The sequence below is a fragment of the Acomys russatus genome, chromosome 14 (assembly GCF_903995435.1).
Source record: "Acomys russatus chromosome 14, mAcoRus1.1, whole genome shotgun sequence".
In the NCBI taxonomy this organism is placed as follows: Eukaryota; Metazoa; Chordata; class Mammalia; order Rodentia; family Muridae; genus Acomys; species Acomys russatus.
The window spans coordinates 62,399,610-62,412,232 of record NC_067150.1 but is presented as its reverse complement, the minus strand read 5'-3'; the positions used below and the strand labels follow the sequence as shown (position 1 = coordinate 62,412,232).

The 12,623-nt window shown below is 43.2% G+C and overlaps 2 protein-coding genes across 2 annotated transcripts in view; one reads left to right on the top strand and one right to left on the bottom strand.

Annotated features, from left to right (window-relative positions):
• Positions 1-12,623, top strand: part of Myzap (myocardial zonula adherens protein) — a 725,358-nt gene that overhangs the window by 312,960 nt on the left and 399,775 nt on the right. The window lies entirely within an intron of this gene.
• Positions 1-12,623, bottom strand: part of Aldh1a2 (aldehyde dehydrogenase 1 family member A2) — an 80,694-nt gene that overhangs the window by 27,546 nt on the left and 40,525 nt on the right. Inside the window, exons 5-7 of the mRNA XM_051156755.1 lie at positions 5,344-5,405; positions 3,219-3,347; positions 3,006-3,119 (exon numbers count right to left, since the gene is read on the bottom strand). Of these exons, the coding sequence (XP_051012712.1) occupies positions 3,006-3,119; positions 3,219-3,347; positions 5,344-5,405 (305 nt within the window). The remainder of the gene's footprint in view (positions 1-3,005; positions 3,120-3,218; positions 3,348-5,343; positions 5,406-12,623) is intronic.

Below are 12,623 nucleotides of genomic sequence, written 5' to 3'. Positions count from 1 at the left end.
ATTTAAATGATTCTTGCCATGAAACAGTTTCCACTGAAATTTTGCATTATCTAAAAATTGTACTGTTTGAAAGCTGGGCATAGTGATTCACATCTGTATTTGTAGGACTGTCATGAGTTTGAGGCCAGCCTGGCCTGCAGAGTAAGAGTGCTTAAAAAAACAAAACAAACAAACAAACAAAAAAAAAACAATAAATGAGGGCTGGAGAGATGGCTCAGAGGTTAAAAGCTTTGACTGCTCTTCCAGAGGTCCTGAGTTCAATTCCCAGCAACCACATGGTGGCTCACAACCATCTATAATGTGATCTGGTGCCTTCTTCTGGCCTGCAGATGTACATGCAGGCAGAGTGCTGTACACATGATAATAAATAAATAAAAATAAAAAACAATAAATGAATAAATGAATACCCTCTTTGAGATGCTACTCTGGATTTTAATGAACCCTGCCTTTGTAAGGCATATACAAGCCAGCAGTCAGAAAGCAGCGCAGTGCTGCCTGGCATGGGGCTCTGGGCATGGCTTAGTAAGCAATGTAGCAGGGGTGAGTAACTTAACCTACTCGGCTGTGCTTAGCTTACCCCTGCGCCTTCTGTGGCTCCTGACATGACGCAGTAGGCTGACAAGCACGTGGCTGGCATTAAGAAGTATTTGCTCAATCATTGTGGACTATTAACACCCAAAGTTTAAGGCCTCCCTCAGAATCATTCATTTTTCTACAGCTTTATTGAGATTAATTCCAAACATCATAAGACATTCCTTTTGATGTATGTGGTCTAGGCATTTTAGTCTAGCAACAGAGCTGGGCAACTCCCACAATGATTACAGCTACCTAAACATGGGGCATTACACAAAACCACAAGTAACTTCACATCCATCCACAGTCACTCATCTTAGCTCTTGGCAGTCGCTAACCCACTCTGAGTCTGTACATTTGCCTCTTCAGACACTTCTCAATTAAGTATGGTCATACAGTGCTTGTCGTTACCACACTCTTTAAGTTCCATGCGTACAAAGTCGAGCCATGTTATATATGTTTCATTCACCTTTTAATTATTGATAATATACCATCTGTGGGTATACTACATTTTATCTCTTCATCATTTGACAGATATTTGGGCTGTCTCTGCTTTAAGGAGTGATGTTATAAACAATTGTGCGTAAGTTTCTGCGTCAGGGCAGATTTTGTCAAGTGCTTCTTTCTGTCTATTTAGATGATTGTGTAGCTTTTGTTTTTACTTGACTAATACGGAGTATTAAATTGATTGTTTTCTATACTAAGCCAACCTTGCATTCCTGGATAAATTTCTATGTGGTTGTGGTAAATAATCCTTTGTAATGCTGCTTCGCTCAGTCTGGAAGTATTTTATTCAGGGTTCTTGCCAACTATAGTCATATGAGATAAAGATGTAGGCTTCTTGTGACTCTGTTACAAGTCTGCCTATATTTTGCCACAGTTTTTAATTCAGAATTCTTTCCAGTGGCTTGCTTTGTAGATATTACTTTCTAGTCTGATCCTAATTGGATGCAGGTGATCTTCAGAATGTAGTCTTTACTTTTAAGGCAGCAGACTCAGTGTGTCCTGGAAGAGCACCTCCCTTCCACATCCACATTCGGGGTGCACGGTTCATACATTGCAAAATTATAATGGCAAGTAAAAATCAAATAAAAGCTTGAAACCAGAATATAAACTCTTGACAAATATAAAATTCAATCATTTTAACTATAAATTACCATTCAAGTCTATTAATCTTATACAAAATCAGTAAGAGACCATTTAACTAAATATCATTAAATTTGCCATTACTCAACTTTGGGAAATTTCTAGATCTGCTCTGTCAGATATGCTGGTCATCAGCCACATGTAACTATAGAACACTCAGAACATGGGTAATGACGCTGAGTTGTGCTATAAATGTGAATTACACACCAGATCTCAAAGAATTCATGGGAAAACGGGAAAGTAAAATATGGAGTTACCAATTTTACAGCAATAGGCTGAAATAATAGTGTATTAAACATGTTACCAAACCCAGTTTCACTTGCTTCTTTTCCATTTTCTACTCTTGTTGACAGATACAGCTCTCACCCTTCCTGCTGGGCTGCACTGTTTTGGACCTGTGGCCACTCGGTCAGTGCTGCTGTCTGTCAGCCATGCGGCAGTTCTCAAGGGCCGCTACCTAACAGACAAGAATGAATACAACGTTGCCAGTTCCATTATCCTGTCTGACCCTAGCCGGATGCAACTGCTCCCTAGCATCTAGTCTCTAACAACTTTTTTAATCGTCTGAACCTGAATCAAAGACATGAGAGAATAGCAGATTTGTAATGAGCAGGGATCTGTAAGCCACAACTCATATTTGCCTTGATGTTTTTGGTATGGCTTACCAGGCAAAAAAAAAAAAAGTCTTCACATTTTCCACTGCCTGGAAAAATAAGATATTTTTGATGTACAAAAATGACATAGAATTCAAACTGCAGCCCCTATGAAAACGTTGTACTTGTGCTCAGCCTCACTCACAAGTTCATATATCATGCATGCTTGCATGCATGCTTGGCACCAGTTAGACATAGTGGAACAGGAGATGGAAACCATGCTGCTTGCAGAATCTCCAGCACATGGCTGCTCTACAGCATCCCTGATGTTGCTCCTTGAGGGGCCTGGGTGCTCACTGTGGGTGTTGAGCCTATGGGCACTATTTGCAGCATTGGGGGGTGGGGGTGGAGGAGAGAGAGAGAGTATGTGTAATGTGTACCAGAGGACAACCTCAAGTGTCTGTCATTCCTCAGGAGCAGTTACCTTCCTTCAGTTTTTGAGGCAGAGCCTCTTCCCTGTCCTTAAACGTGCCAAGCAGCTCAGGCTAGCTGGCAGGCAACCTCAAAAATGTGCCATCCCAGCTGCCTGGCAGTGAGATTATAAATGTGTGCACCACTACACCTGCATTTCCATTAAACCCCTTTCCTCAGTCATAGGACTCTTAGTCAGCCTGTGGTCTCTCATGTACTTACCTCAGTGGAGCCCGTGAATGCAATCTTGTCTATGCCAATGTGAGACGCTATTGCTGCACCTGCTGTTGGCCCATACCCCGGCAGAATATTGACGACCCCAGGTGGAAAGCCAGCCTAAGAAACACAAATTGAGGAAGATGTGTGTGAGTGTCACCCTTCAGGTCAGCTGGGCTCTGCGTCAGTCACAGGTTCCACATGAGGGAGGTGACCTACCTCCTTGATGAGGGCTCCCATGTAGAGCGCACTGAGTGGTGTCTGTTCTGCTGGCTTTATAACCACGGTGTTACCACAGCACAGTGCAGGAGCAATTTTCCAGGTGAACATCAGCAGAGGGAAGTTCCACTGGAAGGAAACAGCAAGGTTGGTAGGCAGTGGGAGCATTTTTCCATTACTTTTTTTCTTCTAGGATTTTAAAAGAAGCTGTGACTTCTCGGATTTGAAAACTGTCCTGAATATAAATCTACTCCACCACAAAGTGTAGACCTTTGGGGGCTTGATGACATCATTTTGAAGGGAACGGCACTAGTCTTGAAATGCCTCCTTTTCTCTGCTCAGTGTGTCATCACACACCAAATACCACCTAAGGAAAGCCCATGCTGGAAGGGATCAGGGAGTCACTCTTTGTGTTTAGCTTTACTTTTTATTTTGCTTACATATTTCAAAAATTGGGCTTTGTTCTGAAGTTTCATTATGTGAAACTTTCCCTTAAATTTAGGATTTTTACACCAAGATTTTCACATTGGTATGAAAAATGTTTTATGTATAGTAACTAGAAACTAAAATCCTACCTACAATTATCTCTAAGACAATGTGAATTTCAATGTGTCATTTTTGTATATTGTGTCATAAAACACACAACTATACATTTTACAAAATGTACACACCAATGAATATACCAAAATGCCACAAGCATTCTTTCTATTGCAAAATATACTTATGCAAACCAAACTAAGGTATCCTTATGAGAACGTGAACATGGGGACTAACATGATTTAAACTGATTTGATGGAACATTAATCTGGTACTGTCATAAGTTCAGGCATGAGATTCCTTACTATCAAGTGTCATTGATAATTTCACTAAGGGAGGAAACAGCACTCCTGGTCTCCTGGATTCAGCCTCTGACCACAACGTGTTTCTGCCTGAAGCATCTCAGCTGCCATCCCTGAAGGATTCTCACTGGCTCTGGCAAGCTGCAAAAATATACAAGTGTCTTGCCTTCACCAAACACCCAATTTCTTTCCCCCTTGGTTGTTTATAAACTCAGGAGTCCTTGGTGATGTTTTAATTCCATCTACAGTGTGTAAATCTTGGAGGCAGTAATTGAGGGAGCTGGCTGACAAGAGCTCTTGCTTTGGGAGGGAGGCTGCAGCTCTGAGGGTCCTGGGGAGGGACAGGGCTGGTACTTGCAGAGAAGGTGGCAAGCGCAGAGGACCTCTCTGATTGGAGGAGAGGGAGAGCTCTGACCAAGCCTTTCTCTTTCCTTTCTTCACTCTCCAGTGAAAGTCACAAATGGACCAGGGCCTATTGACCATCAGAACAAATATTAATAATTTCCTAAGAATCTTTGGATCTCCAACTCAAAGATTATTCTGGAGTCATTCTTCTGTGTTGAGAGAAAAATCTTCTTGTCTTATCTATGCTGAGTTTGGTGTCAGCATGCCCTGCCCCTCCCGACTCAAGTCCCAGCCAGAACTATGAGATAGTACAGTCAGAAACTTGGGTGACACTTTGTGTTGTGCCAAGGGTGTATGGGAGAGAGCAAAGAACAGTGTTTAATGTTCCAATCCAAACACTAGTCACTACATCTATTTTTCTTTACAAGATAGAAAACAGCCCGGGATGGTTTCGATTTGGACTGTGAGGGTAACTGTACTGCTGTGTCTTCTGAAGCCCCTTCTCTCTAGACTCTTATGAGAAGAGACAGCGGGAAGAAAGGGATTAGGAGATCATATAAAACAATACGCCTGGAAAGACGGTGAGTTACCACTCTGAAACACAAACAAGCAAATACAACCTCACATTATTTTCCATAAGCAGATAGACATTCATAACCGAGGGTGGGTTATTTATACACTGTTCTTTGCTTTGCTTTGCTTATTTTTATCAGGAGAATTCTGTGACTTGAGAACTCAACTTGTGGTAATAGGCCTGAAACTCTATTCACCTGTTCAAATAAGCATTTGCAGGGAGGCTGTTAGAGATACATCAACAACATGAGCTCAGGTTTTTCTTCCCAGTAATGGGAAACACACATCACTGAGGACCATGTTTTACGTGTCTTTAAGAGAACTGGGTCAAATGAAAATAAATACAAAGTGTGAGGAGATGCACTCACTGGGATGATCTGTCCACATACTCCAATGGGCTCATGTCTCGTGAAAGTAAAGTAGTCTCCATCTGAAAGAAAGAAGCGTGGTCACTCTACAGTGAGGGTCACGGGGGTCAGAGGAGGCCTGAGGTGGCAGTGAAAGCCAGAAATGAAGTTGAAACACATCCTACTCACCAAGCACCACAGCTGGCATTTGTGTGTGTGTGTGTGCATGTGTGTGTATGTGTATGTGAATGTGTGTGCATGTGTGTGCGTGAGTGTGTACATGTGTGTGCATGTGTGTGCATGAGTGTGTGCATGTATATGCGTGTGTGTGCATGTGTGAGTGTGTGCATGTGAGTGTGTGCATGTGTGTGTGCATGTGTGTGTGTATGCATGTGTGAATACACACACGCAATCATGAAAGAGGAAACTTAGAATTGGAACACAATAAAAACTCAGTTTTATGACGGGCAGCTTGGTCTTCATGTGGAGCAGGGGTCATATCTGACATGGACTCTGTTGTCTGCTTTTGGATCTCTTTCCCTAACTGGGCTGCCTTGTCTGGCCTCAGTGGAAGAGGATGTGTTGGGGTGGGTTTGTAAGGGGGGCTCCCCTCTTCTGAGAAGGGATGGAGGAAAAGGGGCCAGTGGGTGAGACCAGGAGGAAAGGAGGGAGGGGGCTGAGATCGGAATGTAAAATTAATGAATGAATTTAACAAATTAAAAAAAACTCAGCTGTATGTTAACACATACAGAATAGTCAGCTGATTTAAATACTATGGTACCTCAAGTTTTTAAATGGCTTTTCTGGGTATTTTTCAAAATTAAAAGCCATTAAGAGAAAGTCTATTGAACACATTTTTAATGCTGGGCAGCTGGAAAGTATGAGGAAGAAAAGTAAGATGTATTCCCTACTCAGTGCAGTTGTCATAGGCAGAACCTGGGTCCTGGGGACACAGGTAGGTTCAAAGTTCCACCTCAGGGAGGTGTGATGGAAGGGTGCCCTTGTGTCCCTAGGGGCTTGGAGGATGAGCAGCAGAGATGCTGAGCAGCCTTGATTCTCTTGTAGGGATAGTAGACACTGAAATAATTAGCCAGGAATTCCAAACCAATTTCTTTAGAGAAATGCTGTTACTTTTATCTGGTTACTTTTTAAAAGCTAATTGGGCCAACTCTTTGCTTCCTGCTTTGTTGCTGGCCTGTGGTCACCTCTCTAGTGGTTTGTCTGTCAAAAGCAGCACCTTGCAAAGAAAGGGAAGTTACTGCTAATACTCAAGAGAAGCCTCCCTATTGGAACTGGAGATAAAGGTGAGGACAGGAGGGTGTGGGTGAGACAAAGATAAATGACTCATTAGGTTGTGTATATTTGTCTCTCAACACATCTTAACAACTAACATTTATCACCCAGGGTTTTTAGCTAAGTTCAAAATTATGTTTTTAAATAAAGTTCTCTTCTGCTCCTCTTGCTCCCCCGCCCCATCCTTCCCCCCTCCTTCTCCCCCTTCAACCCCCTGTCGTTCCCACCCCGTCCTTCTCGCCGCCCCCGTCCTTCCCACCCCCATCGCCCCATGCCCTATCTCTAGTTCTTCTTCTCCAGATCAGCCACTGCTGTTTTTCTACCTTCATTTCACCAAGAAACTTTCACTTGCATGCAAGTTCATATGGAAGCTTCTCCTCACAAGTGTAGCCATGCTATTGTCTTCCGCCCTCCTTTCTCAGTCACACAAATGGCAAGGCAGTCCCTGGGCTTAGCAGCAGAGTGCTGCTACCTCTCCTGAGGGTCACCAAGGTAGCTTTCTGCTTATAACTACTATAGACAATGCAAACGTAATACTGGGTATGTTTGTATATCTATGCTGGGATTTCTTGATTTAAGTGTGTTTTAATAAATGTTTGCAAATCATCTTTTATGAAAAGTTCTAACAACATGCTGACTTTTCTACTCTTTAACCAGTTTTCTCAATATCTGAATTTTAGCCAATCTGAAATCTGGAAAATGGCAACTTTCTGTGTTTAATTTTGAATTGTGCTTAATGATATTTAAGGCTGAACATACTGACCATTTTCAATTTTTTCCTTCAAATTTAGATCCTTTGCCTCTTTTCTACTGGGCCCATTATTTTATTTGTTTGAGGAACATTGTAAAAAATCAAGGAAATTAGGTCTCTGTCACATTTTTGCAAGCTTTTCCCCCAATCTTCACCTTGTCTCTTGGGCTTGTTTAATAGATACTAGGCTAAGTGGAGGAAAGAAGGAGGTAGGCAGGCTCGTGCAGGCGGGGCAGTGAGCCAGAATGTAGAAACTACTCATAGGATGACATTTAGTCCAAGTGATACTTTAAAGATCAAGTAACTACACCAACTATGTATGGAAACAACTCATGAATCTTCTGAATAGATGCTGTCAGCTGTGCCACTACAAGCCACCACTTCCCATCAGCTTACTGCTCTCTGGAAAGGTGAGCAGCAACAACACTCGTCAATTGGCATGGAAAGTTCCCGCCCTAAACTATAGTTAGCTAAGGTGATGCACTCAAGTGGCTAAATACAAAGCAATGAATCTGGGGTGGGAAACAGGACATTGAGACAGAGGACAGATGTGCTCCAAGAAAAAGAGGGAAGATGAATTGAAGAATACAGTGTTTGTTTTAGCACAACTGGAGAAAACAAGTGGTTCAGAGTAAATTCATTAGACACACATGTAAGCACAGCATAGTGATTCCTAGGCTTCCCCATCTCCGTTCTACATATACAAGATTGTAAAGGTATCATGTAATGTCAAAAACTACTGAAAAATGAAAGCAAAGGAAGAAAACTGCAGACCATAGCTTCAGAAGCTGATCTTAAAGGGAGTAAACTTCACATGATGATTGTGTCCCAAGATAAACTGAGCTATGAGGAATAAAACGTACTTGATAATCTGCTCACAGATTTGATACACACTGAGCTAGAGGCTGGCACAGGAAGGGCACAGACTCTTCCAGTCCTCGCAGCCGGTTTCACTAAGTCCCAAATAAAGAAACATGGGTTATCTTGTCTCTTGAACTTTTCCCAAGAGAACACTCAGTGAAAGAAAAAAGAAAGGGCCCTGGGCCTGTGAACTCAGTGGGTGTTCCTATATGTCCAAGAGATACTCTCAATTAGGGAGCTGTGATTCCTGGAGAACATGAGAGATGCACCTTCTGCCGGGCCCCTTGGGGAGGACTAAGGGCTCTTAGAGGCCCTTCACGGCTATCAGGGTCCTGCTCCAAGTCCCCCACGCTTCTAGATCAGGGTTCCCAGGGCCAGTCATTTGAGAGACATCTTCCTGATCTTGTCCACTGTCCTAGCTTTATCACGTGCTTCATGTACCAAGTTGGCTCACTCCTTAACAAGGTGCACAGTGCTATTTGACGGCCTCGTTTCAAGGAAAATTACCAAGTGACAAGTTTCACAAGTTAGCAACATTGTCCTCCCCATATTCTTCAAACCTAAGAACGAAAATGAAATAAGTCTACTCGTTTACTGCCGTATGGACCCAGCTCTGCAGGCTGCCCATGCTGTCTGGAATTATGTGCGTAGTGCTGCCCACACTTCAGTGCTCAAAGCAACAATGATCTTCCCGAACCCATTCAGAACCCACTGCCATGAAGACTGTGCGAACCTCACAGTTAGCTGTCCCGTTGTGCTATGAACTTGGTTGAACAGTACATTAATTTCCACTGAGTATGCACACACAGTAGGTACATTAGGAAAAGCCTTTGTCCTAAAGGAGAGAGTACAGAATAAGCCTCTTCGGTATTTGTGAAAAATTGAGCCACTCCCTATGTTTTTTGTTGGGGATTTGATAAAATTACACAGGGGAGGGAGGTAGGGAGGAAGAGAAAGAGGGAGAGAGAAAAAGACAGAGACAGGGAGATGGAGACAGAGAGAGATCAATATTTAGTTAATTAAAAGTTTAGTATTTAGGGGATGGAGAGATGGCTCAGAAGTTAAGAGCACTGACTGCTCTTCCAGAGGTCCTGAGTTCAATTCCCAGCAACCACATGGTGGCTCACAACCATTTATAATGTAATCTGATGCCCTCTTCTGGCCTGCAGGTGTACATGCAGGCAGAGCACCATATACATAATAATAAATGAATAAATCTTTTTTAAAAAGTTTAATATTTGAGTAATTCCTTCAAGGCAAACATTACTTTCAAAGTCAGAGACTATAAATGCCTTAAATTTTTAATGTAACTTTTACTCTCCTATTCTGGCACATCCTGCATATAAAGTCTAGTGATATAATTATAATTATAGTGAACAAATCTCAATGTATCAGAAAATGAGACATGTGATATGAACCTCAAGCTACCAGTGATAATAAACAGGAGAATTCCAATCGCTGTAGCAAGTCTTACACACCCAGTAACATGTTTGGGGTATAGCTCAATGATAGAGCATTTGGCTTCAGTAGACTTGCTCTGGAGATGGCAACCCTTTAAATAGTCCAAGTATTAAGCATTGAGACTAAAAACATAAAATGATTCTGCTCTGTACTCTCGTACATTCCAGTGTCTGCAGATACCATCTAGGCCTGTCTGAGCATTTTACAACAGTGAGAAATTCTGTGGCTGCTCATTCTTGTTTGAAACTTTACATTAGCATGAAGTAGCACTAACACCATTCCTTCTAGGAGTCACTGGGAGATCCTAAGATGTGGTATTATATGTTCCCGAGTCTTCCACCAATGGGTCTTGGTCCTATCACTATTTTATTACACAGTCTTGAAAAAAAAAGTTAGTTTACTCCTCTGTACTTGGTTCCTGTGTCTATAAGTGAGATTAGCCCATGGATCCCTCAGCTTCTTGCAGCATCTCTGCAGTGTCTCCAAAAGGTTCCTTGTGAAGAGCTGACTTCACTGCTTCCTGTCACACCCATTCAGATCCTGCTAACTGTCCTGGCTCTCCTGTAATGGGCACAGCAAACAGCCTTAGCGCTCATTATGATTACAGAGGACAGAAGAGTTCGCTTCTGCATTCACTATGACAGCGCCAGAACAAGCTGACTGAAGGCAAGAGCTTAGGCTTTGATCTTCATCTACATTTTTAGCTCATCCTTCAGTTTAACAGGAAAACTGGAATAAAGATGAAACATAAATAACCACATATGACTTGGATAGTATTTTTTATTAAAACTTCTTTTAAAAACTTATTTATTCACTTTACATCCCAATCACAGCCCCCTTCCTTCTCTCCTTCCAGTCCCATTCTTCATCCCTCTTCCCCCATCTACCATCCAGATGGTATTCAGAAAGGGGGGCGCCTTCACCAACACAGCCCAGCACATCAAACCACATCAGGACTGAGCAAACCCTCTTCCCCTGTGGCCTAGTGAGGCAGCCACGCCTGGAAGAAGTGGAGAAGTGCCCTTACTAGGGGAGATGGCCCCCATTGCCCTTACTAGGGGAGATGGCCCCATTGCCCTTACTAGGGGAGACGGCCCCATTGCCCTTACTAGGGGAGACGGCCCCATTGCCCTTAGTAGGGGAGATGGCCCCATTGCCCTTACTAGGGGAGACGGCCCCATTGCCCTTACTAGGGGAGACGGCCCCATTGCCCTTACTAGGGGAGACGGCCCCATTGCCCTTAGTAGGGGAGATGGCCCCATTGCCCTTACTAGGGGAGATGGCCCCCATTGCCCTTAGTAGGGGAGATGGCCCCATTGCCCTTACTAGGGGAGATGGCCCCATTGCCCTTACTAGGGGAGACGGCCCCATTGCCCTTACTAGGGGAGACGGCCCCATTGCCCTTACTAGGGGAGACGACCCCATTGCCCTTACTAGGGGAGATGGCCCCCATTGCCCTTAGTAGGGGAGATGGCCCCCATTGCCCTTAGTAGGAGAGATGGCCCCATTGCCCTTACTAGGGGAGATGGCCCCATTGCCCTTACTAGGGAAGACGGCCCCATTGCCCTTACTAGGGTCCCACATGAAGCTTCTCATCAGCTGCTTCTGCGTAGAAGGTGACCTAGAGAGTTATTTTTTTATCTTTGCTATATGTTGACATATCATAAAGCCTTTCTAAAACAAGATTCGTCTTAATGTGTGTGTCATGTTTTCCTATCTACTATAAGAACCAATAAAATTGACACTCATTCAGAAGAAATTCAGACAACTCCTCTGTCACGCTTAGCAAACTGTAAATAAGTTTCAGTTGATCCTTCATCACAAGGAAGCTATGAGCAGGAGAGGAACAGAGGACTGTGATGGAATACTACTCAACTATTAAAAACAAGGAAATCCTGAATTTTGTGGACAAATGGATGGGACCAGAAATGATCATAATGAGTGAGTTAATCCAGAAGCAGAAAGACTCACCTGGTATATACTCACTTATAATTGGGCACTAGCCTAAAAGGCATGTCCCACGAAAGTCTTCACTTACCAGGAGATTGGGATAGATGTGAGGACATCCTACTGAGACTCTAGGTAAGAGAAATATAGGAGATGGGGAAATAGAAGGACCCAGAGGGTCCTATAAACCTACAAGAAGGACATCGTGATGGGTGGATCAGGGCCCAGGGGGCTCTGCTTAAACCATTGCACTAACCAAGGACAATACAATAGTAAACATCGAACCCTTACTCTGATCTACCCAATGGACAGGACACTCTCCACAGTTATGTGGAGAGTGGGGACTGACTCTGACATGAACTCTGGTGCTCCATATTTGACCACCTCCCCTTGGTGGGGAGGCCTGGGGGCACTCAAAGAAAGAATAAGCAGGCTACCAAAATGAGACTTAATAGCCTATGACCATATAGTGGGGGAGGTGGTCCCCCTCGGTCTTAAACCTAGGGGAGGGGAACAGGGTGAAAGTGCGAGGGAGGGAGGAATGGGAGGATACAAGTGATGGGATAACAATTTAGTTGTAATCTGAATAAATTAATAAAATTAAAGTTAAAAAAAACAAAGATCAAAATGAGGAAAATATTTCCCAAGGCTGCTACGACAGAAGAGATAATAAATGAGCAAGAGGAAAATATCCAATAAATTGAAGTAGTGATTATTATTAATCATCACAAGTAGTAGTTGCCACAGGAGGGTCAAAGCACAGGATTTATGGCCAGAGAGAATGGCTCCACTGAGTGCTAGGCCAGGAAATAATGGATAGTTTAATAAGGAGAATAGCATCGGGGCCCTTGTGAATCCAAGATATTGCATAATTCTACAATAGCAGCTACTTGTGGGTCTTGAGTGAGATGGAATAGAGGGTGGTGGGCGAAACCCCAAGTCACAGGAAACGGCATCTTGTTGAAGGTTCAAAAATGATCACCCCTTC